General features: G+C 43.7%; 1 protein-coding gene across 1 annotated transcript; it reads right to left on the bottom strand.

Moving 5' to 3' along the window:
• Position 1: 1 nt before the first annotated feature.
• On the bottom strand, positions 2-24,632 carry kat6b (K(lysine) acetyltransferase 6B). Its single transcript, XM_034211477.1, is given in 18 exon segments — positions 2-2,447; positions 2,449-4,142; positions 4,237-4,588; positions 5,925-6,191; positions 6,591-6,750; positions 7,008-7,239; positions 8,733-8,826; positions 9,534-9,695; positions 9,832-9,973; positions 10,093-10,205; positions 11,320-11,441; positions 12,539-13,485; positions 14,360-14,489; positions 14,989-15,070; positions 15,288-15,403; positions 16,962-17,070; positions 21,459-22,315; positions 24,366-24,632. Coding segments are annotated over 17 exon segments (6,507 nt in total). The 5' UTR covers positions 22,077-22,315; positions 24,366-24,632; the 3' UTR covers positions 2-1,280.
• Positions 24,633-26,248: the final 1,616 nt, after the last annotated feature.

Below are 26,248 nucleotides of genomic sequence, written 5' to 3'. Positions count from 1 at the left end.
GTACATGGTCAATCATAATTTATTCTTATGCTAAAATGTACAGCATTTTAAGTGACTGACAAAAGGAGAAAATTCATAAATACAAGAATGTCATTCTGTCCGATTTGTGTGCACATAGCCAGGTATTTCCCCCCTGTTCTCACCAGCAACTCTGTACAGGTACAAAGGCTACAAAAGAGCAATATAAACAAAAACACAAGTACAAGTTGCGTTTTACATGCAAGCCATTAGCTTAGTTTGGTCTATTCACAGGCTCTATTCTTCTACACTTCGGTAAAATATAAATCCAACATTTTATAAAGATAGAAAACAAATCTACAGATGGAATGAAAACGTAGCTTTAAAGGCATTATGTAAAATATCAACTTTGGACTACATTTATATTTTCTTTATTGTTATCCATCGTTATAATAATTTAGTTCTTTTAAATCCTGCCACACTTCTGGACATTTTGAAATGTTTTAGAATTGTTCAGGGTACAAACACTGAGATATGCTTTGTTATTTTTGACAGAAATCAGTCTGCTTTATTAAACAGAAAGCTGCCTCAAGGAGATCTGTTACAAAAGACTTCAGAATTATACATACATAGCAATAAAACCTCTCAAACCGAACAGAAAACAGGACTAAGTTTACATTTTTTTACATTATTAGAATTAACAAAATATAGTTTCATCTTATCCCTGTGGAGGGAAACCTAATAAAGGCCAGATATCTTTCAAATGGCTTGCTATTAAGCACAACACTTGTACAGTACTACTCAATGCACTGTCACTAACAGAGACTGAAGCATGCTAGTTGTCACTTTACAAAATAAGTACAATAATTTAAATATACAAAGGCATGAGTATAGTACAAACTAATTGTCAGCACTGTTAGACAGGTACACTGAACAGGTTCAAACAGCCACTAACTCCACTTGTAGCAGGCACATTAAATGGCTTCATTTGAGGCTGCTACACGACTGCAAGACCACTGATGAAATCTCTACCGCTGAGCTCTGAACCGCCTGCTCTAAAGACACATCAGAGACACTAACACTAATTAAATATATTCTCATCGTAATGATGTAAGGCTTCCCATCTGGAGAAACAAAAATACTTTTTTTTAACATTAGCTTCAAGGGTTACTCATTGACGACATTTTTTGCATTCTTTCCAAGTGCTGCTGCTGGTTTTTAAGTCATAAACGATAACAAGAAAAGACACAAAAAAAAATAAAAAAGGCCAAATCAGTGCATCTCTGAACAGCAAAATGCACGCGAGGAGGGCCAGCGGAGAGTTACCGCCTGATGAAAGGCCCTTTCAGCGACTGCTTGGGCATGCCTGTGTTCATGTAACCATGGTGACCAGCTGGAGTGTACACCATGTTGCCATGTGGTGGAGCCTGCATGGGCTGCTGGGGGTATGGCTGTGTTCCCATCATGCCCATCTGCATAGAGTACTGGGATGACTGGTTCATATAGGCATGGTTGCCATGGTAGCTGCTGTTCATCATGGGCTGGCTCATGCCGTAACTGTTCATGGCGTTGAGCGAGGGCATGTTCATGGAGTTGACGTTGTAGCCTGGCGCCGGCATGATGTTCACGCTCATGTTCATACGCGGCATGGCGGCCAGCGTCCTGGAGGGTGCCTGCATGGCCACGCTCTGGGGGGGGCGCGCGTACATCTGCTGCTGCTGCTGCTGCTGGTGGTGGGACAGCGGGGCGGACTTGGAGCGTGCCGAGATGTGACTCTTGGAGGCCATTTGGGGCTGGATCCTCTGCGAGGGGGGGATGCCCATGTTGCGCTGCAGCATCATGGGCGGCGGGCTGCTGAGGTTCGGGGGCGGGGTCATGGTGGCCTGCACCTGGGGGTTGGGGACTCGATGTGGGGTCTGGGACAGGGACACCAGGCTGGAGTGCTGCGAGGACAGGGACGTGGTGTTTGCATACGATGTGATGGGGTGTGAGGCCGAGTGGTTGAAAGGCAGCGAGTGGGGGTGCTCGATGAAGGTGTTGGTGAACTGCTGCAGCTTGGCCAGGCTGAGGCCGGACGACTGGGAGTAGTGCCCGCCCCCGTACTCCCCCTGGTGGTTGATCCGCTCGTAGAGGGTGAAATTGGGGTTTCCGGATTCGGGGATGTCGGCCAGCTGCATGGTGGTGGTGAAGTTGGTGGGGATGGCACACTGCGCCATGGGCTGCTGCTGGCTGTGCTGACTGTGTTGATTGTGAAGGCTGTGCTGCACGTGCTGATTGTGCTGGCTGAGCTGATTGTGCTGCAGGTGGTGATTGTGGTGGTGACTATGCTGGTTGTGAGGATTGTGTTGACTGTGCTGGCTAAGCTGATTGTGTGGACCGAGCTGATTGTGTTGGCTGTGCTGATTGTGGGGGCCTTGCCTGCTGTGGGAGCTGTGTTGGCTGCGCTGGCTGAGTTGGCTGAGTTGGCTGTGTTGGCTGTTGCTGGGGGGGCCGCTCCACCACCACGCAGCCCTGCGGCGACTTCACGTTGCAGTGCGGCGGTGAGCTCAGGCTGTTCTGCTGAATCATGCCGCAGCTGCCGGGGTTGACCGCAGCCATTTGCTGGCTCACGGCGCAGCTGCTCTGGGCCAGGCCGCTGGGGGGGATGCTGCCGTAGGAGCAGCTGTTCTGGGAGGGGCCCGCCCCGCAGATGCTGCCCCCCATGGTGGAGTCGTAGCTGCTGGGGTTCTCGTAGTTCTCCGTGGTGCTCTCGATGCTGCCCAGATCACTGAAGCCGCTGTCCACCACCTGCTGCGAGTGGTCCGACACCGACGGCACATCCATCATGGGGCTGGTCTCCATGTTGTGCAGCGACGGCACCGAGATGGCGCTGTGGTCCGGGCTGATCTGAGTGTAGCCGCTCTCCAGGATGGACACCGCCGGGCTGTTGACGGAGCGTACCGACTGGCTGGGATGGGATTGGGCAGAGGAGAGGGGGCTGCTGTGGTCTGACTGGGGGCAGTCATCCAGCGAGGTGAGCTGGGGGCTTTGTGCCACGTGGGTGTAGGTCTGCAGGGGCCTGCAGCGCTCCTGGCTCTCCACACAGCCCTGGAACACATTCTCCCTCTCTGTCTCCTGCGTCAGGGACTGAACAGCTTGAGCCGTCTCTGAGTCAATCTCGGTGCAGATGGGGGGGTCCTGTCGCAGCACGGGGCTGAGCGCCGGCCTCTCTGTAGGCTGAGGAGGGGGCCGATCGGGACAGGGACTGGACGTGCTCTCTTCCTCTGACTCAGACTCCACAGGGTTATCAGAGTCTGCAGCTGCGACTGAAGCGACTGCTACTGCTTCAGGCGCTGGTGTTGCTATTGTCTCTTCTGTCATCGCCTCCTGGATGCTCTCAGCAGCTGTAGCTTGCTCCTCTTCACTACGAGGTACTGTAGAAACCTGCTGACTCAACTCAGAGTCGTTGTCTTCTTTTTGATCTAAAAAAGGCGATGTGCACTCAGGTGTTTCTTTCAAAGTCTCTCTTTCAAACTCTGCTTTGCTGCTCTCAGGTTCTGCCTGCTTGCTGTGGCTGTCGTCCTCATCATCAGCATCCTGATCCTCCATACGAGTTCTCTGCTCGTCCTCCTCATCCTCCTCTGCGTTGGCGTTCTCCAGTGAAGGCTCCAATGTTCTGTGTTCCACCTCTTTTGATGGGGAGTCCTGCCCGGGGTCACTCTCCTGCTGGTCCTCCTCAGGTGGTTCTGGGGAGTCTGCTCTGTCCTCAGGCGTAGGGGACAAGGCGGCGGGTGAGGCGCAGGGTGAGGCGCTGGGTGAGGCGCAGGGTGAGCACGCAGGAGAAGCGACAGGCGATCCTTCGGGGGAGCTCGACTTCTGAGAGCCATGGTCAGCAGGGCTCGGGGGCTCGGAGAGGAGCCGCTCCATCGTAACATCTGGACTGGCCGAGCCTCTGCCTGCCGTCCTGCCCTCGTCTGCGCTGACTACATCCTCGTCTGGCTCCTCTTTGGCCTCTTCAGTGTGGATATGGTGCTGCTCTGCCTCCATCGGCGTTTCAGGGGGGGTGTAGAGGTTCAGCTTGAAGCCCATCTTCCGCTCCTTCTTAAGTCTCCACTTAGGAGGGCCGCGTTTCACTCCTTTCGGCCAGCCCTTCTTCCGTTTCACTGGACGGGGTCTGCTGGGTCTCTTATAGAGGATGTCAGCCCCTACAGGTTGAAAAGAAATGAATATCACACACTTTAATGAAGCTGCAAGAGCAAAACAGTCTGCTATAAAACTACATTTATGAGATGTAAATACCTTCATTCCAGTGTTCAAGATTGTCTCTTCGTGCATTTTTCTCTAGCCTCGGGCGACCTCTCCGGCGTTTCATTGGTGTAATTGGTATCTTGTCCTCCTGTTCCTCCTCCTCTTCATCATCTTCATCCTCCTCTTCATCCTCCTCTTCTTCTTCTTCTTCTTCTTCTTCTTCTTCTTCCTCCATCTCGCCCACTCTGCAGGTGCGCTCCAGCAGGGGCATCGGACGCTCATCGTCGTCGGAGTTGTCGAACGGTTCGTTCAGCACCTCTGTCCTCTCAGAGATGGTTTCTGTTGTCACGCTGCTGTTTATTCTCTTTCTTTTACGCCCTCTCTTTTTGAGCACAATGGATCTCTGCAAAACAAATAAAAGAGGAACCGATGAAAACAGAATAAAAGCTCCATCAGAGTAGAGGAGTTTTGTAAAGACTGAACACAAGGGCACTAGGTCTATGACCTCTCTGAGTGTGTAGCAGAAATTCATTCAGACTGGTGTGCCAAATGTAAAAATGTTGAAAGCACACTGTGAGACTAAAGGTTTAAGCAAAGCAGCCTGGTGTGGAAAACCACAGCTGAGAGGTTCAGAGTAAGCAGAAGCCACAGTCTATATTTTACATTCTCCAGTTGTTTCCCAGCGGCAGCCTACGACTCGACCGCTTTCCTCTCCGAGAGAATAATGTGAAATCAATACTGTAACTAATGCACTTAATGAACTCCAACAGCCTGTGTCGTTCTCTTCTGGTTTCCATAGTGTTTTGGTTGAAAAAGGTCTCCCTTGCATCATGAGGCCCGCTGTAATATTATCTCCAGCACAAGAGGGCAGTGCCATATAGACAGAACAGATGTGAGAAGCACAGAGGAGGGCAGTAAATTAACCATGACCATTGACAATAGTACAAGGTTTAGCCTGCAGTCTCGACACCGGCAGTGAAAACACAATCTATTATCTACAGCTGCAGGCACACAGGGAGGCTGCAGATGACAGGAGGAAGCCACTGAACCCTCCACTGAATTCATGAATATTTATAAAAACCTTTCCTTCTCACCAGAGTACACAACATGGTCTCTAATGAGGGAAAATATCTAATGATATACATTCAACTCCACTTTGTCCTAGAATAAAACTCCAGACAATCAATGAGATAATCCGGGTGTCCAAACTTTTGTCTCCGAGGGCCACATACGGAAAAACATAGGAAGGGCTGGGCCACTCCCTAGAGGTATATGGCCTCATAAGTTCAGTTATAAGTTAGCAAAATCAATCAAATGTAGGTCAATTATACTTGAAAAAAAAGCCTTCATCACAGCTCTCCATGGGGTTTAATTTATTTTGTTGGCAATATTTTGTTATAATAAGAGGATATATTAAGGGTATATTTCAGGCGTGTTATGTAAATAAATGATTGGGCTTTTTTCTTATCAACTTAGATTTGCTAGAAAATGTTTTCTACTTAATTGACTGAATTCATTTGGAAAATGGACATGAATACTGTGTCATATATATTAAAGAAGTACAATATAAGACAAGTACAAGTTTCATTTATGGGCCATATTTCATTACACTTTTTTAATTAGCAGAGGGCCAATTCAAAATAACCCACGGGCCGCATTTGGCCCCCGGGCCGTAGTTTGGACACCCCTGCTCTGACTTTCAAGAGGCATGATTCACATCAACAAACAATAAAAGTCACCTTTCTCTTGGCAGCCAGCATCGCATGGGCTTTAGTGAGGATGGGTGGCGAGACGTCCGAGTCATCGTCGTCATCGGCTTCGTCATCGCTCACTTCCTGTGACTGCTGGACGCGCCGGGTCCAGGACAGCGTGGGCCGGCGTTCGTAGGTCCTGAAGGGAACCTTGCAGTGGACCTTGGTGAGAGGTGGCCTGCTGCCGTGAGTCATCATGAAACCCCCCCTCTCCTCCTTCTCCCAGCAACTGGCCTGCTCCTTCAGCCGCTCCGCCTGGTAATTAAACAGACAAGACGCATTATCTCTGGGAAGAGGCGCACGCACAGCTCCAACATCTGAGCAATGATGCTAATGGCAAAACAAGAGATTGGAATTAACATCATGACAAATGAATCACCGCAGGTTCCCTCCAGATAATAAGAGCAGCGTCCCGATTGGCTGTGTGCCCGTCATGGAGGAAACGTCTCCGTTAAACAACCGTGGAAAGATTGCATTTCATGGAATATTCAGCACTATCAATTATGTAGTGAACTGATTTCGGGCAATTTTGCACAACATTAGATGCCTGCTGACGGTGATAATGCTTTCCCCATTAACGGCCTCTATTTGAACTCTCCAGTTAATCAAACAAACAGCAGAACTAGTGTCTGCTAAATGAACGAGAGGGCTTACATCCATCTCTGCCTCCCTCTCCTCCTCAGACAGCACGGCGTTGATATTGGTCGAAGGCGTCCACCGCAGGGCGTCGGGGTCCACCTCGTTCCCTCGCCGGCTCGCCCTCATGGTCTCCATGTGCCTCTGGATCAATCGCTCTCTTCTGATCAACACGATCCTAGGTCGCAGGGAGAAAAAGCCCATGTCAACAAAAAGAAGGGGTAGACAGGAGGTGATGTGTGGTTAAAAGCGAGCACAAAGACGAGCTCTTTGGGACAGCAGGTGCTCCGTGTCCTTGGGGGTGCTTAACCTGACTTACTTCTGTCAATATTCGGCTGGATTAATGGATATGCTGTTAAAAATACCCGCTGGCCTGGATAAGTCAGACAGCGAGGAGAAGCGGAGGCTGAAGGAGACTGCGGCGCGGAAACTGACCTGCCATCCTGTCTGTCAATCATGCCGAGCTGCTGGAGAGTAGCGGCGATGTCGTGCGGACACATCCCAGTGGCCCTGCTTATTCCTTTAACACTGATGTGTTTATCTGGATGCTTATAAAGGTACCCCAGTATGACACTTTTCCAATATGCCAGGTAGGATAAGCGACCCAGATCTGACAGCGGTTTCTCCGGGGAGCCGGCTTGTCCTTCGCGCCTGGTGAGAAGGTAACCTAAAAAGACAAGATTCAAACAAAAACAAAATGCTTTAGTCAAGCCAGAGGCTGCTGCTGGGTTATTTTGGATTGCAATTCAATCCTCACACCCCCTCCCTTATGGATAACATATTCATGTAACGATGTGACACCGAACCCTGGTTGGGATTTCACCTTCAAACAGTATAAAGGGAGGCGAGGCAATCAGTTTTCCTCTCCTTCCACCTCTGTTAGAAGCTATGATACATGCTGGCAAGGGCAACAAAGGAGGTAGAAAGAGGGGAGTAAAGAGGAAACAAAGCGACAGAGCGAAACAGAGAAGCAGCTGGATGTCATTGCTCACAAGAGACTGCACTTAGGGGAGATAATGAACAAGAAAAAAAAAAAACTAATACAAATATGTATCTGTCTGTAATTAGTTTTATAGCGGCCCTGTCAAGGGTCATCCATTATGAGCGGCATGAAATTAATTAATGCGTTTTAATGTGCACCCACTACCGAGAACCAAACAAGCAAATCTAATCACCAAACAGTCAACACATAATATTCCAGTAATCATGACAATATTCATTACTAAAGCTAAGAAGAGGAGCCTGTGATAACAAACACTTAGTGATATTTAAATTAATTAATTGAAAAAAGTCATATTTAATTTTGTATTGCTTTGTGAGTAACATTAATAAACCAAAACAAAAAAATCTGCTCTGAGACCTTTGAATTATGATTTGAAAGATAGCATTTCACACAGACATCCACTAATGCACCACTCCACCTGAGACAAAGTGTTCCTCTAATACGATCCAATATAACAGAACATCTTAATCTAAACAACTTCCAGCTCCAAAGCTACATTTTCCAATAAAGCCTTCAAAGAGCTCAGAACTCAGCTGTGTTCAATCTCCCTTAATCCCCGTCTTTGTTATCAGCACACTCTCAATATCAGATCCTCTTGCATCTCGTCTCTCAATGGCTCCCAAAGTGAACAGGAAATCAAATGCTCCATTACCGCCCCGCCCCTCCCCGCTCTCGCTCCTTTTCTTCATCACACACGAACTCGGCATAGAGACAACTCTTCAAAACAATAAAACGCCTATAATGATGGGAAAAAACAACTGCCAGCCTGAACACAGAAATCCACTTAAGGCAGCAACTGTTTTCAAAAAGTGGACCGCGAGGCTTTAAATATTGTATGTGCTGCATTTACTGCACTAAAACATAAAAGCAGTATCTTCACCTCATCACGAGAGAGAATTCGATGAAAAAGAAATACTATTGGCCAATCGGATAATGTATGCAGCCGGAATGCTATGTTTCTCACTCCTAATCTTATGTGATTGCTTTAGCGTTGCACATGAATGCTCTTGATTAGGCTACTTCAAAGCCTTAACCGAATAAGAGCACCTTGCCACGAGCGACAAATACAGCCCTTAATCTGAAATTATTTGTAAAGACCAAAGAGAAACAAACAAACAAGGCAGTTCAGTGGTCTAAAAAAGCATTAAGGAACTTACTGAAATCAATAAGGAACCTTCCAAATCCTTGCCTTTGGTACTGAGGCATGATCATTATGCAGGAGACGTTGTACTTCTGCTGGCAAAGCTTTTCCTGAGGGAAGGAGAAACAGATCAAGTATGTCAGAGCTCTGCTGAAGCTGGCAATTTACTGCACCTGCCATTGTCCTTGTCTAAAGCTCCCATACACACACACATCACATACACAGAGATCACACGCTCACACACACACACACACACACACACACACACACACACACACACACACACACACGGCGATTAGCTTATTCAGGTTTAATGTCAGATAATAGAGAAAATGTGATGACATTTAGCTTTATCTTCATTTATCTTTTTTAATATTTGTACATCATTGTAGTCAATACACAATGATGTAATACACACAAAAGCAGAAATCCTCACACTTAGTTTCAGTCTGGTGAAAAGGCATTCAGTATTTAAGTATTGCATGCTCCTTTTAGACTTGCTTTGTTTGTTTGCATTTGTGTATGTATTTATATGTTTATGTGTAAGTATGCATTGATGTCTTTGTTTATATGCAAGTAAAAGTTGTTTTTTGTGTTGTTTTTTTGTAAAGCACTCTAATGCTTTGGTACGATATCGTGCAAAACAAATACATTTCAATTTATCGCATGTTTGGCTTGTAAATTAATCGACTCGTTCAATCCCAGTTTCAAAAATTGGACAAATTACAGAAACGTCTAACTGTATCAGTATCATCATTTCAAAAACGATGTGCGGTGTTCTTTCATTTCCCATATATAATCACTCTGTAATTCTTACCTTGGAGAAATAGCCCACAAGATGACAGCCTTTCTCATCATTCTTTGTAAGTATGTAGAACAGGAAAGGCTCCACATCATAATACAAGGTCTTGTGATCCAGGAAAAGCTTGGCTAACAGGCAGAGGTTTTGGCAGAATAGTTTGCTGACATTTCCATCAACCTAAACACGGAATAAAAAGACCAAGAGGACAGTGTTCAAACAGTTCCCATTCCCCCCCCTCCTCTTCCCAGAACCCATTCAGTGGAATCTCTTGCAGCATACAGTTATTGCTTTATTGCTTTAAAGGGAAGCTGACCTCAAATACGGAAAGGTCGTCCTTTCTGTAGATTTCATTGGCTGGAGGGTGAAACCAGCCACACTTCTTTGTGTGTCTCTGGAGAATGTTTTTGCTCCTCATGTACTTCAGACAGAACTCACACAGATAAAGCTTTTGTAATCTGCAAAAAAGAAAGAGTTTGTATTTCAGCATTAGAGGCTTTTTTAAAGGACATTGAAATAAATCGCAACTCAAGTAACAAAGAAACTGGCATTATGTGTGCAGTAAAAGCAACATTACCTTGAATATTCAGGAGGGTAAGGCGACGAGTACCAGGTTTGGATCTCATACTTCCCAAATTCAATGAGGGTAGGCCATCGCATGGAGTCTGTGTTCATCAGAGAGCCAGACCTCTGTGAAAAGATTGAATAAAAACAAACGGATGAATGTGGTGACCCAGATAATTCAATCTTACGGTGTCTCTAATAAGCAGTCCATAAAAGCGGTATTGGCAAAGCATTACATACAAAGACTACTCAACTGTCCACGTTATATGGAAAGAGGAGGGAAAATCTAACATGGAGATACAGTATGTGAAGGTGATTAGGGTGTTATTCAGGGCAAGCTAACACTATGGACTTGTGGAAAAAGAACATAATACAATATCTTGTTACTCAAAAATGTTTAAAAAAATGAATGCTTGGGTTTAAAAAAATTGCAAATTGTCTATCAGTTGGCTTTGGTTTTTTCCTAAGGTTTAGAAAAGTTGGTTTTCTGTTTCTCTTTAAAAACACAGATACATCGATAAAGGTTAGCCTTACAAACTGCAATAATCGATCTTTACTTTCATTTACATACACTTTGAACAATATGTCAAATATGTGAGATCTGTAACTACACTGAACGGTTAGGGTTAGGGTAATGTTGTGACTCGAGTGGCCCATGGTGGTGGTGGGGTTATGGCATGGGCAGGCGTATGTTATGGACGACGAACACAGGCCACTCGATTCACAACATTACCCTAACCCTCACCCTCACACCAGATACTACCTGGTTTTCGGACCCCCCCAGACCCCCCCAATAAAGCAAAAGTGCACGTTTCAGAGTGGCCTTTTATTGTGGCCAGCCTAAGGCACACCTGTGCAATAATCATGCTGTCTAATCAGCATCTTGATATGCCACACCTGTGAGGTGGGATGGATTATCTCGGCAAAGGAGAAGTGCTCACTATCACAGATTTTTTCAGATTTGTGAACAATATTTGAGAGAAATGGTTATTTTGTGTAATGTTTTAGATCTTTGAGTTCATCTCATGAAAAATGGGAGCAAAAACAAAAGTGTTGCATTTATATTTTTGTTCAGTGTATGTATACAGTAAGTGTATAAGATGTAACCCATTTGATATGTCATTTTAAAAGCCTTTTTTGTATTGCCCATTTAAAAAACAATTAAAAAAAGTTGCCAAGTGCTCAATTAAGCCTCTAATTCCAGTGGAAGTTGAAGATGTCCCTTTCCAAGTTTTCCCACCTGCATTGCGATTTCCTGGACGTGCATGAACGCCTCGATGTCCTCCTCCGTCACGTGATCTCTGGACATGGCGGCAAAGTCGGCGTGGGCCTCCTGCTTCACACGCAGCTCCCCGTTGTGGCCTGTTTCCGGAACAATAACACAACATCAATACATCGGATAGCACATCAGCACTGTCCTGTTTGAAGCAGCCGTGGCTGAATTATCTCATAAATGCATTCTGTGCAAATGTGCTTTATACTGTGAGTGCTGCTGCTGAGCCGGTTTGAGGCCGTGTCTCTGAGGAATTTCATAATGTATCATCTTTGCATGTTTATATGAAAATCCCTAATGTAATGAAGTGAAACTAAATCACTCTAATTGCGTAACCGCTTTCATGTGCTTAGTCATCCACCAAGACAGTTTCCCATGAATGAAGAAGCAGATGCAGTGAAGGGAGCGAGTGTCGACATGAAAAGCAACTGATGTTGGAGAGCAGGCAGTCATTTTATGAAAGACATCAACACTATGACATAACCACCAAAACAAAAAGCCATTATAAGTGTACGTGATGTGTCATTAACATATTTATGGGAATGTGCTGCCAGGGTAAGTAGTGTTTGTGCAGTGTGCTGTTTAGAACTGCGTTAAATATATACCCATTTGTTATTCCTACGTGTTATGTCTTTAAACTGTGACTTCACTCCTGGAGACAGTGAAATGTAAGGGTTACTGCACTTCTGGCTATAATCATCATGTCAACTTGGGTGGGTGAATCACTGGGTAGTATGTGTCTAATGACTGCTGGAAGTGAGGTTGAGTGGAGACAGTGATTTCAAGAGTGAGGGTGGGATGAGGAGAGCGCTGATGTGACTATAGACTCTACTAGGTAGTGATCACAATGTGCGCACTACAGCAGAGGGGTCAAGGACAGAGCAAGGAGCAAAATGAGGGAGTTAGTGGGCCATGCACTATGACAAAAGCCAACGGGCGAGAGGATGGAAGCCACGTGAACCCCGCAGCCAAGTCAAAACGCAACGAAACTGGGTTAAAAGAATTCAAATTAGGCAGAAGATTAGTAGTCTGTTAGGATGTTGAGGGTGTCTTCTCAAAGAAAAGATTAGTTCTAGTCTGGAAAAAAAAATAATAACTGCGAGTGTCAAGCTTTAAAATAAATAAAGAAGAAGCTTAAAAGGTGTGGAGACGCAGGTCTTGGCTGGAGTTTTCAAGCCTTGCTTACCATGATTATTCTCAGGCTTAATTCTTCCGTCTGTCAAGTCTCCCTTTCCTGGTGAGAGGGCTCCCTTCTGAGGGCTCACTTTATACCTCAGCCTGCCTAGTGTCCTGTGCTTTTTAAGGAAGGGGTTACGTTTGAAATGACTGACCATCTTAAATGGGTGTCCTCTGGGTCGGCCCTGCCCGGCAGACGTGGAGTGAAACCTATTTTTACTATGCTCGTTCTTTCCAAGGCGCTGGGGCCCAGCTATGGATTCATGGGGGGAGTCCTGCTTATGATGCATGCGCTTATGCGGGGCGTAGCAAGGTAGTCTCTTTTTCCGCGAGTGTCCCTGAGTAGTAAAGATGTGAGATAGTCCGTCAAATAGTCCCTTAAGTTGGCTGCTATTGCAGAGACTACTCAGGGAGGGAACACTAGACTGGCTGGAGGAGCTCTGGGGCGAGTTAGCAGAGGTGGAGCTGCTGGACACCTGCGAGGGGGGGCTAAGTCCCGGCAGCGTGGGAGCGTGAGGAAGTGCAGAGGAAGATGGGGTTATCTTTTGAGATGCGTCAGCAGCAAAGGCAAACGGCTCTGGTGGCATGGACAGTTGGGGCGGACCCTCGTCTCTAGAGCTTAACTGCGACTCTACGGCTCGCGAGCGACGGCCCACTGGGGAAGGGGTAAAGAATTTGGAAAGCCCATCGATAAGCCCTTTGGTTTTCTTGTTAACGGTGAGTGTAGCTGGGGTGGAGGTGGGCGTGAGGGGGGGAGAGGTGGTGGGGGTGGAAGTGGTGAATTGGGTGGCGTCGACCGCACAACGGGGGTCTGCAACAGCCAATCTGTCTCTGGAGTCCTTCACAGATGCAGCATGACCAGATGAAGGTGTGGAACAGACGGTAATCTTTTGACCCCTACCAGGTGACCCCCTTCCTCCAAGTGCTACCATGGAGCCGTCACCACTGGTTACAGACCTGCGGACACAAGAGGGGTTGGAGGAGGTCAGGTCTTGTTGACAGATGAGGAATTTAACAAAGTATGCTTACTCAAGTAATGCACTTTTGAGGTACCTGTATTTTCCTTTTATGCAGCTGTACTTTTTACTCCTTTGCATTTATCTGATGTATACAGTAATTTGCGGATTAAAACAGATTTACAGACAAAGCATGTAATCGACTTTTAATATATCATGCAATGTTATAAACTAACCCACCAACAATATATCAAGTTGAGTTAACAACATTAAAGTGCTCATTACACACATGCATTCATTGTATTGATCCAACATTAAACGTTTATATTAAAAAAAGAATCCATCTTGAATAATAGGTTGTTTTACTTTTGATAGTTTTGTTACAATTTGCTGATCTGAGTACATATTCAACAAATGTGCAGTATATATCGGATCTCTAGAATTCCTTCTTTATTTGGGATTTTGGGAAAAAATGGACAAATCAATCTAAAAACTCTGTGAAGTTCACTTGTGCCGGAGTACATTTTTGTATAAATGAGTGAGAAAAACTCATTGTTTTGTTTGTACTTCCTGATTGCTTGGTACTCTCGATTCCTATTCCTTGTAAAAGATTATTCCGGTTTATTACAGCTTTGATCTTATTCAGTAGTTTTGACCACAACAGTTATCTGGTATGATACATCGTTTTCATTACAGCAATTGCTCGGATTTTAAAAACATGCACAAAACCATGTTCCTAATTTAGTTTTTAACAAAGTAGCCATGTTCCCTGATCTTAGCAATTATCTCAGAATACAAAAAAAAAAACAATTAACCAAAATGAATTTCCCTTAGTCAAGAGGATACTGCTAATATTCATATGACTGCACACTCACATTCTTTGTTTGAGCTTATTTCTGGGCCTTCCGATTGGCTTTGCATATCGACGTTTGATCTGATCGGCTGTCTTGTGCAGCAGCTTCTTTCCATTCTCCTTCGGCCTGCAGACTTGGCAGGCCCAGGTCCCTGGAGGGTGTCCAAGCGCAAAGAGTACCGTGTGAGTGGGTTCATCAATTCAGAGGACATACAGTACGTTCATTTGAAACATTTCCTTTAATACCGAGAGCTGGCGAGAATCCCACCAGCTCCCAATGACAATCAATTACCCAGCACAAAGCGAAAATCCATAAGAAAAACATTGGGTCAATTCTGTGTCCAGTGAAATAGAATTGGTGTGGGCGTGTTGAGTAAAGCTATGTGACTTGTATGAATTGCCTGCCAAATGTCCTACAACAGTACGTGCGCCGTCATTACAAGCCTCGCTGCAGGGTCACTACTGTAATCCAGAGATAGCGAATCTCCCTGGGGATGCTGGAATAATTTGATAGGCATGCAGAGCTTCTAATAAGTCATTGCTGCCTCTCTGTGTAGTGAGTGACAGCCCCAAACGGCCGTGTGTGAAGAAAAGGCTTTGAATTGACAGCAGAGAGGGAAACAGAGGAGCCAGACAGTGTAAACACCTCACCTTTTGGCATTCTTGAAAGCGGCGGGTCGCAGCATTCCATGTGAAAGCCCCGATCACATGAATCGCAGAATAGCATCTCATCCTGAAAGGGAACAGCAGGCACGTGTGAGGGATGTCCCTGTTGCATACATGTAACAGCCCCCCTGTCATTTAAAGTCTTTTGGAAAAATAAGCCCAATTGCGCATAAGAGAGGCTTTACAAATCTGAGGGAAAAGCAACACATCCTCAGGGACGCACAAAATGGGATCTACCTTCAAGATAATGGTGTGTGTTAAAATGTAGGCAGCGTTATACTTACAGCATTTTTCCCCTGTATTCGACAGGAGCTGCAGGTTTTGCATTCAATACACTGCCATCGTAATCTCTTCACATTTGAGGTTAGGTCAGGGGAGAACTTCAGACATGATGGATGCCCTTCAGAAGCAATAGAAAATGCATATTAGCACACACTTCTTTTATTGTTCTTTACCAGTATTGACTGTGTCACAGAGCGAGAGACAAGGCTTTCCATTTACTCACACAGCAAGGTTAAACATTAACACATTACATCATTAGAAAACAATGCTGGGCCAGTATGTCCGCCACACTTCTTTTCCCCTGCCACAAGTTAGGTCTAAAAACAGTATGATCAAACATCTGAGCCGCTAATTACAGATAATTTGATCTTAATGAGGCAGAAACAGTAGCAGCACTCATTCTAATGGAAGCCGATCCATGAAAGTCATGTAAAAGCCCGCCGTGTCCCTCGCCCCGCTCATGGTTGTAAAACAGCTGTTTTACAGTGAGAGCACAATTTGTGTACACTACGAGCGGTTAATGAAAACCACCTCGACGCTACTTAGTCAAATATGAGCTATAAAAATGTCACCAGGAGAACAATTCCTTACGGCATTTTAAATAATTGTTCAAACAGAAATGACTCCTTGGCAGAAGTAATTTTATGGGGGTTTAGCCATTTTGCCTGGGAAAAAAACGGAACAGTAAAGGAATTGGCACCAATCTGCAGAGGGGAAAGGGTTGATCTCTGATCCCCTGCGCTCTATAAGAAGAATCTGAATTGAGCGAAAATGACTCGGGTGATTTCAGATTCTAATGGCCACTTATTGAACATCTGCCCTTCTTGAGCCCACTGAGGGTTGCAAGCAATTTGGATCTCTTCAGCCACTCAATTTGAACATTGTTCTTCTAATAAATCCCTTAAAGGCAAGTAAAAAATATGGAGCAAGAATGTAACATCTGCCTAACCGAGTACTGCTGCTCCCAGGGTCGGGAGATTAAGATAATAATCGGATTAAAGAAAATGTGTCAACAATCACACGTTTTTTTTTACAAGCTCTATAACAAAGTAGCTCTGATATATCAGATTGTATTAACATTTTGCAGGCACTAAGGGAATTTCTATTAGTTGAATAAACATTTGGCCAGCTGAAAACAAACAATTTCATGCTATAACTCTATGGCAATAACAACAAATGTTATATATATATAAATACAGATCTGGAAACAATTAAGAGACCACTATCAGTTTATCTGGTGTTACTATTTATAGGTGTTTGAGTGAAATTCATTCTATTCTATAAACTACTGACAACATTTGACACTGGAATGGAATGGCTGCCATACGTGTAGAGATTGAGTTAAGAACAATTTGGAGTGCTATCTTAATTCTTTCCAGAGTTTTTTTAATCATTCTTTTCCTTTTTTATAATATTACAACTATAGAACTTGACGAAATGTGAAAATATTCTGGTCCAAATGAGTTATTCCAAATTGAAGTTAAAAACTAGCAAGATTTATTTGAAGAGTTTTGTCTGATTTAATGAATGGCATAAACACATTGTATTGAATGACTACTCCTCTAATAAAGCACTAATGATTCCTCCCTGTGTTACTGTGAGCCTTTGCTAGCATGCTACTCGTTGTGTACAGACCACAGCATGTTGTGGCTTGTGAGTACATCAAGCTGACTTACCACTGCTCCCACAGTCTGCACAGGACAGCAGCTCTTCTGGCCGCTTGTCCCGATTTGACTCTTTCGTTCCAAGACAGAAACTGCATATTGGGATGGGGTCAACCCGGAGCTGGGTGGGAACACAAACAGAGACAAACTGTTTAAAAAACAGAACTGGGCACAGGCTGTGTATGAAAGCCTGTTTGTTTTCACAAATGTTATCTTGTGAGGATTTTAGACCGTAGCCTTAATAGCGGTTAATGCAAAACAATAAAACCAGTGTGTGCTTTAATGATCAACAATACAAACTACAGAGCCCAGGGAATGAAAAAAGGAGTAGAAATGAATAAAAAATGGAACTCATCCTCAGAGATATTGAGATCCACCTCCTTTATCCATTACATGTGAATGGTTAAGTGATCTTAGTAATCATAGTTTAAGGGCTTAATCCAATTCTTAGAGCGTGCACTCCAGTCTGAAAGGATTAACCAGCATGTAATCAAATTACCTCAATAATAAAACATGCTCCCATTGTTACTGCCATGATCCACAGTACATGTTGCAAGTCTCAGAACAAACTCATTTAAGGGCTTACGGTTAAGTTGAGAAGAAGTGAAATATGAGCTGGAGGATTCCCCCATTGATCACTCGGAGGCTGACTTCACAGAGGAGGACTTAGTGTCATCTCTTCATAAAACCAGTCAGCATTTAAACAATCTGTGTCGGAAATCATGAGCGAGCTAAACCCACGCTGACGTAAATCTGCTTTCATAAGGTGTCCCTGTAAACATGAGATCATACGTGCTGGTCTCTGGAGGAGCATCAAACAAACTGCTTAGCTCGGGAGGAAGTTCTTAACGGAAAAGAACACTCAAGGTGTGACCGTAAATAACGCGCCTCATCATCAGTTTACACACTAAGGGCTCGTCAATTGACTGGAGCTTTGAAGGGCACTCTAGGGATGCCCATAATTAGTTCCCGGTTACTATGACGCAGATCAGCATCAACGAAATCCGTGACCTCCAGATCTCGATTGGTCCTGACCCCCTCACTGACCTACAGTTCAATTAAGAGAGACCTTGCTTCTTCTTTTATTCCTCATCCGTCAACAACGCAGGAGCTTCCAGCCCGTCACAGCATCCACGTGAAGTCCACCGGGAGATGCAGCGAGGACACAGTGGGGATCTTGGTCATTGTTCCTGGCTGTTGTATCAATTAGTCGCCGCGATGAGAGGAAGCGGTTTACTGCCACATCAATGATGACTCTATTTTCCAACCTGCCAGGTCAATATTTGTGGGCAGACACTGGCATTAAAGGCTCACTACAACTCTGACAGCTGTGAATATGGAAGTATAAACACTGACATGCTACGGTGTGATTAGGATGCACCTCTAACACCGGGCTTAGAAGTAAACAGTGATTTGATATTGTCATGTTATGGAAGGCAAAACATGCTGGGAAGGAGTGCATGCAAACAGTCTTGTTTAAAAAGCCAGTTGTAAGTGTCATCCTAATGCACAGAACTCATTCCAAAATGGTGTGGTTGGCAAAAAATGTATTGGCAACCATTGTCGGAATTGTTTAAAGGTTATGTCTTGTATCGAGCTGAATGCCAAACATGCTCTGCTTCCAGTTTTCAAATCTGGAATGTCTCTCTTCTTCTATAATTACAAAATGCATGTCTTTTGGTTTAAGAGTTTTGATTAGAAGTACATTGAAAATAAGCTGCTCAATATTCACCATGCTCAAACTAAACAAATTGAAGAGATGAATAACTAATGAAACATAATGGCAACACTTGTTAGCTGCAGTCCTACATATAACCCTATTGTTTTGCTAACTGGACTGCAACAAGTCTTCCAATGTAGGGCTCATCAAAGTTCAAATCCCCATTGCTCAGAGCGGAGATAAACGGAGACGGATTAACATTTTGTCCTTGATCACAAGCCATTCTACGTTATCACCGCTAGGAGATGCAGCCAAAGAAAACAAGGCCTCAGTGTTGTGGTAACTTTAAAGTTATGAATGATTTATAATGTAAAAGAAGTGCATCATGGATGATCAGAATGCAATCCCTCAGTAAACCACTCAGATGTTGGGTTTACAAACATAAATGATTGATACAAGCAAGAACATGAATGCAAAGAGCTTGAAATGAATATAACATCAGTACTAATATGCAGCCTGTGAATACTGCTGATAAAACGCTAAGAGCTGATTGGCAAGTTGTTTTTCAAATAAATAGGTCTCCACTTCATAACGGTCTCCGCTGACTGAGTTGTGAAGTCTAATCCAGGAAGTGAAGAATTAATTTCCTTCAGCGATATTCTAAGGCTTGGTGATTCAAACCAATAGCAGCAGTCTGCACGTCACAGTAGAGAAATAAACACAGCTGAAGAGAAGCTGATGATTTACTTGGGGATTCTAAATGAAGTACATTACAGGAAATGATGCTGCTTGAAAAGAGCAGGCTGTCCTGAGTGAGGGGGTGGGGTCCTATTAAAAAACTGCTGCTAGAGAGAGAGAGCTCAAGTGGTTGCATAACGCAGCAGAAAAAAAGCCTCATTCCTTGCCTTTGTTCCTGCCAGTCTCTTCAGAATCTAATAAACTCTAAACCAAGACTGCTCTTTTTTTTTTTTTACCTCAAAGTATCTCTTATTCTCAACACACGCACTTGTGCTTCACCAACTGACCAGGCAGCGATGTCTCATCCTTTGAAGTGAACGGTGAACCTGGACTGGGCTCGTGATGTCATCCCGCTCGGAGCAATAGGTTGAAATGTTCCAAATGGAAAACAGCAGGCCTTCCTCGCTTATGAGAACCCTTCGCAGGACACTGTGTCTCTAAACAGTTCTCAGTTTCACTTTTGGCCTGACCACAGACACAGCCACAGTTGTGGCTGCAGTATCAAGGTGTCGCTTCCTGATTATTCACTGTGAAACTGTTGGGGAGCAGGGTGACAGCTCTATAGCCCGATGCTGCTAGCCACTTCAGCTCCACAACTTGTGCATAAACTATTAGACCGCACTTCATCTTGACACCCGATCTGCAAAAAGCCCTCACAACAAAGTATCTAGATGACTGCTCTTTAAGTCCAACAATAAAACCAATTCCCATTAAACACTCTACTGCACTTGCAATTAAAGGAATAGTGTTATTACAGACTATTGTCTACAGTGTTTTTTATAGCTCAGCACCAGTACAATCTCTGCAAACTATAAACCTCCCCTGAGGTGCCAAAAGCAGCGGAAACAATGCAACCTGGAAGTTTGTTTATATGGTTTTATTTCCTCTCTGAGGCATCTCTGTTAGCACAAAGGTCATAACAGCTCCATGCAGCCTGAAAATATTCGGTTCTACCACATTCTTCAGCTGCCATATTTTAGCAGTATTTGTGATGACTAGTTTATGTTCATGCCCTTGTAAAATCACCAATAAAATCTGTTTACTAATGCTTTGCGACTCACAAGACAGCCAGTCACATCCCTTAAGGTCATTAGGGTAGAGTTACATAACCTGTGGGAAGCCTACAGCAGACTGCCTACCACACATTGTCAGCATGACTTTCTGATTATCCCAGCTCTCATATTATGGAGACCAACAGCAACAACACAGGCCCAGAGGGACGCACTCTAGATGGCGTAGTTTCTGACCTGCCAAGCTAGAAAACCAAAGATTAAGACCACAATCATCAAATTCCTATCAAGCAAATGCCGCTCAGTGGTGGCCCAAGCCTTCAAACTTCCTTGTGGGTAATTGCCTCATGGAAATCCGAGTATTATGTTGCAGAAAAAGGCAGTAGTTATCGGAAAATAAAGCTTTACTACATGTTAGAGATGGGTAAGACGGTTGAGATCAATAACACATTAATGACAAGAATAGTTTGGAAGAAATGTATCTATTTTTGTACCGTTTAAGGGTAGCAGCTAGGGATAAAGAAATAGATCCATCCATCAATATGTATTGAATCAATGATCAATGCTCCGATATCATCGATGCAACATCAACACATATCTTCTATAAGATATGTCCTTATTTTGAAGGAAATCAAGGGACATTAACACCTACATGAATAGATCATATCTTCTATAAGATATTTCATTGTTTTGAAAATCTTAACTGCTCAAATCATTTGCACTAAAACATGAGAAGTGAGGCACTTTGTGGTGAACAGGAGGTCTCTTTTGATCCTTTACAAGAGGGTAGATAGTTGTTTTAAATCTCTGGCAGAGCCTAGGAATAACATGATGAAATCATATTTGAGTTGCTTTATGTGAGTTGATTTAAAAGGCAACTAATTGTGTTGATTAGGAAACATAATAAAATAATGCGCTGAGTTGAAGCAATATTGTTTTGTGACAGGCTTTGTGACACCATGTTGTCCAAAGAATCGATATAATATCGTACTGTGATGAAACGCGTGATATACACCTCTAGTAACAGCAGCATAAGACCTAACTTCCAGGGTGATGTGGGGATAAGCATGAGGTGAAAGAGGCCACGGTGTGTGTGTGTACCTGGTCTCGCTCATGAGGGAGGAGTGTCACTGACGACAGGACCAAGGGGGAAGCACTTGGACACCTGGAGCCCCTTCCCTCCGCATTGCCATGGCTGAGCTTATACCGTGGGCCATTTTTTGACAACCTGCCGGTGTTAACTGACTTCTTGGCCGCCAGTCGTAACCTCTGCCGGAAAGCAGGGTTATCAACAATGTTGGAGAGGTCATCCTGGTTCCTCAGATACCTCTCGATGTTCTTAAGTGAGGAGCCATGGGTATCATCCAGACCCTCGATGGCCCTCTTAAGTATTTTATTCCAATCAATATGGCGGAGATCGCTTGAATTCCATATAGGTTCCTTTGATGGCACAGACACATTTGCAGGTGGGATTGATCCTACTCTCCCGGGATTTCCTGGGTCCTTGTAGGAAGCGCTTCCCTTATTTGTAACCTTGAGAATAGAGCCATCATGAACACTTAATTCCAACTGCTCAAGGACGGTCTTCTTGTCCAGTCCATGCGATGTGGCCACCGCATGACAAATTCTCTCCTCTGAAGGCCTCTGCTTTTGCCTTTTGATTTTCTGTATTGCTTCAAGAATCCACTCCGTGTACAGAGGGTTTGCAAGTTTTACCATGGTTGAACAATTAGACGCACAAAAACGAGATCCATAAAGATTCCCCCTTTCTGCTGCTGAACACTGGGTACATCCACATTCTTAAAAAGGTTAGAAGGTTAAGTTCCACGCCAGGATCCACATGTCTTCTCAATCCTGGGTATCTGACAGAGGTCTTGAGGAAAAGTTGGCACGAGTAAATTCCACAGTGGTAGTCAGCAGCTGACCTGGAGCTTTATTTCTTTAATCCCAGATCAAATCTAGAAGGAAAAAGAGAAAAACAAATGCATGTGTAAATCGGTCTACAACATCTCCTATAATGGCAGGTTATTTGTTGTTATTCACAATGTATTGAGTATAAAGGGTAAACCATAGGAATGCAGGACGTTTAAAATGTGTCAAAATAAAAGAAACAGATGCATAAAAACAGATATACGAGCTGTCATGGTTGCTGAAGACATTCCTGTGACTTAATCCATAGTCTGGCACCATAATCCACACACCAAGCCAGATGTCCATTTCAAAAGAGGCTATTTTTATAAAAATAGTAAGTTTTACCACCATGACAAGTAGCTATAAACTTCTACCGACTTCTGTAAAAGTATAAACTGTCTCCTCGTAATATAAACATTTTCGTTTCAAGAATCCCTCTCGACAAAAAAAAAAAACAAGTTCACATTTATTCCTGCAGCACGTCATTTCCCAAAATGTCACCGTAACATTTCTTAGTCTAATAACACACAACATAAACACTAAAAATAAAACCATAGATTAAGTTTAACCATTACTTGTACGCACGCGACTTTTGACAGCTCGACGTCCGCGACGAGAAACCGATCAGCGCGAGCTCTAATGACAGATGTATAATCAATGTTCACTTCCTGACAGCTGCCGTAAGACATTTGATGCAAGTCTGCAAATAACCACCGAGCCGTTTACCGAAAGAAGAAACCCGTAATAACTATGTAACAAACCTAGAGTTGTGTTCCGCTGAGTTGAGCTGATAAATGACAATATTGCCAGCATTACTGATGTCACCTAAACAGTCGCCATTTTGTTACAATGTTGTAGTTTACATGAATCCGACATGACGCTGATTACAATCCAATGGAGTCTCATTAAACCTTACCTACACTAATGTGCCCTCCCTAGCAACTTCAATATTGGCTGTAAAGACAAGATCCGATTTCTGGTTTGATAAAGCACATGTCAATCTTTATGTATGAGCTCACTCAGAGAGGCACCGCACTGGCTGTATGATCTGTCACTTCACTCAATTGACCCGCCTCTTAAGGTGCCTACAGTGATGAATTGATATCATTTACCTCCAACACTCATAATATCTCAACTTATAGCTCTAACAGCGGCGACAGGACATTATTAAGTCATAAATAAACTCTAACAAGCGTAAACTGGCGATTAACGATTACATTAGTTAAATATTAAACCACATTTGCAAAGCGTTTAACGCCAGCCCACCTTTACTTAGATTCCTCCTTGAAAACAGTTGGTTACACGTACTTGAAAGTGATTTGGAACATTTTAGACTTTAATTGGCTGTTTGTTAAATCTATCATGTGTTTGCATAAAACCCGCAAAGTCTCTATGGTTGATTTAAAGTGGAACACATTTTATTTTAAATAAATAAATTCCGGATAGCATTTGCAAGACTCCTGCAGACTAAATGTGTCTAAGCTATTGCCTTTCCCCCCTCTTTATCTTCCTCCCTTTTCATTATTTCCCCGAGAGGAGCCGTCATTCTCCAGATATTTAACATTTAAACTGTGACGTTAAATAGGCGGCGATAAATAAACCTTCCGTTAAGCTAAAAAGTAGCTCCCTCCACGTCTGCCAGCGAAATAATAAATGTCCTGTGTGCTGCGCTGTGCAATGATGGCATGACCTCTTTATCACCATTAACTATCAAATATCTCCAATGAGGGAAAATAGTGAGCCCTGGAGGGAAACAAGATGTTCAGGTGGGAATACAAGTTAACACGACTGCCGGGAGAGTAGCTCCTTCATCACTGCTTCTCAATTATGTATCGCTAGTTTCTTTAGCTCCCATTTCTCAGCTTCAGCTCCGCTCTCGTTTTCCATATTTTATTAGGAAATGATACACAGCCTCCTTGGATTTTTCACACCGTTTTGAAGATGTTACGCAAACCGATCTAATCTGCCTCCACCGTGGGCGACAAGGCACAACAAATAGACACTTAAGTTACATGCAAGGATGAACATATAACTAGTATGAAAGAAGAAAAAAAGAACGAGGGCACAGTCTACCGTAAATATTTGCTGGTAGTTTACCTCTTCAAGTTTCTCCCCCCCTCGGATACTCCTCTTCATTATCGTCGAAGGATACATGTGCAGCGACATATCCGAGCGATTTGGTGGGATTTGATCTCTTGAAACGAAGGCTGGAAAGCTTGCGCCGAGACATGGAGAGGACCTGATAACAACTAATTGAAAGGTTAATCTACATAGCAGCCTGTGACAAAGTGGTACCCTCCCCCTTCTTCTTCCACTGTAGACATCCCTACTTCAGTGTAGTGGAGCGGACCGTCGCCCCTTTAGTGCGCTCCTACAATGATATTGTCAATTTCACTCCCCCCCCCTCCATCAACATGTCCAGTGATGAGCCAGGAGGAACATTTTTACACTTCATATTTCTGCTGGATTAGTCTCAGCAGGCTACATAACACTTTTATGTCATAACACCCTTATTAACATGTATTCCCTATGGGCATTTTAAACTTCAACTGATGTGCAGTTGATAGAAGATCAAATGTGACTCTAACATAAACAATTTTTTTATTTTAATGTTAACTGTTTTGCACCGGCCAATAGGACCCAGGGCAGTGAAGGCTATCATGCACATACCACATAATCTGCTAATTAACTTCCCCAAATTAATGCCCAAGGAAGAGCAATAGTTGTTTGCAATAATGTAGATCATTACATGTTCAGCCTTTAGATTTGCACTCCCCTCACTCATTCAACAACTCTTGGGCAGCATTAGAAATGCCAGAAAGCACATTTGTCATTCAGTAATACAGATGTAATTAGAGAGATAATTGGTACCTCCCCATCAGAGGATAAACTCATACTGTACTGTTCAGGCAGCTTTCAAAAGAAAACATTTAACCCCTTGTTAAAAATGACACATTTGATGTGAAATTTGCATCCATTTAAGTCTTGTCATGTTGCTTCTTCATCCATTGCTCACCTTGAAGACATTGATATATTTCCCCCTATAACACTGTTTACGAGAGTGCTGTTCAGTCTTGACATTCATTAAAATCTAATTGACCACTAAATGCAGGTTAACATATACCAATAACATGTTTTCCATAGATGCACAGCTGTAAAATGGTGTTAAACCAGGTGAAATGTGAATGAAAGGGGTTTCCAATTTGCGTTTAGGGCTGGTGTCATGATGGCGGCGCTGACCGAACCTGCCTGTGTCTGGTTTTAATGAATGCCACCCTGGGCCCCAGCAGGTCCTCCACTGCTGCATGGGTCCAGGGATAATTTGAATTGGAGCATGTGCCATTGCAATCTGCCCATCCCCCCCCTCCTCAATCCCTGCCAACTGCCACACTGGTGTTCACAAACACTGCTGCCCATCTGCGGGGCAAAACACTGGCCAGGGCCCCGGTTCTCTTTCGCAGAAAAAAAAAAAAAAATCTGGTCGTGAACTCACTTTTGTTAGCAAATATCACAAAGTCAAGTTGTCGCTCTCGCTTGTCACAGTTGTTAACAGCATAATTATCGCAAACAGTAGATGAAATTTGATTTTGTGTAATTCTGCTACACGATAAAACTGGCATTAAACATGTTTAAATTGCCTTGAGCTCATTAGCGTACAAACAGATAGTATCGTATTGTTGAATGTAAATTAAGTGCACATATTTTATGTCTTTTTTTAACCTTCTGCATTCATTGAGCAAAAGTTTACCAGGGAAAGTGAAAAGTATGTGTCGTAGCTTCCTTATTGTGGCAGGCATTCTCATTACTTGATCATGGCTCCCTCTTTTTGTGTTTGTGTTTTGCCATCTGTCATCTTGAGAAGCAAATGAACCAGCTGCCATGGAGTGTGATCTTGCCCAATCAGAAATGTGGTCCTTTTCAAAGCGCATCTGTGTGAAACCTTAAAAAATGCTGATGAAAAAAAAGTGTCTCAAAGTTGT

Source organism: Gymnodraco acuticeps, unplaced genomic scaffold, assembly GCF_902827175.1.
Source record: "Gymnodraco acuticeps unplaced genomic scaffold, fGymAcu1.1, whole genome shotgun sequence".
In the NCBI taxonomy this organism is placed as follows: domain Eukaryota; kingdom Metazoa; phylum Chordata; class Actinopteri; order Perciformes; family Bathydraconidae; genus Gymnodraco; species Gymnodraco acuticeps.
Note: the sequence above shows the minus strand (reverse complement) of the source record. Positions and strands in the feature narration are given on the sequence as shown.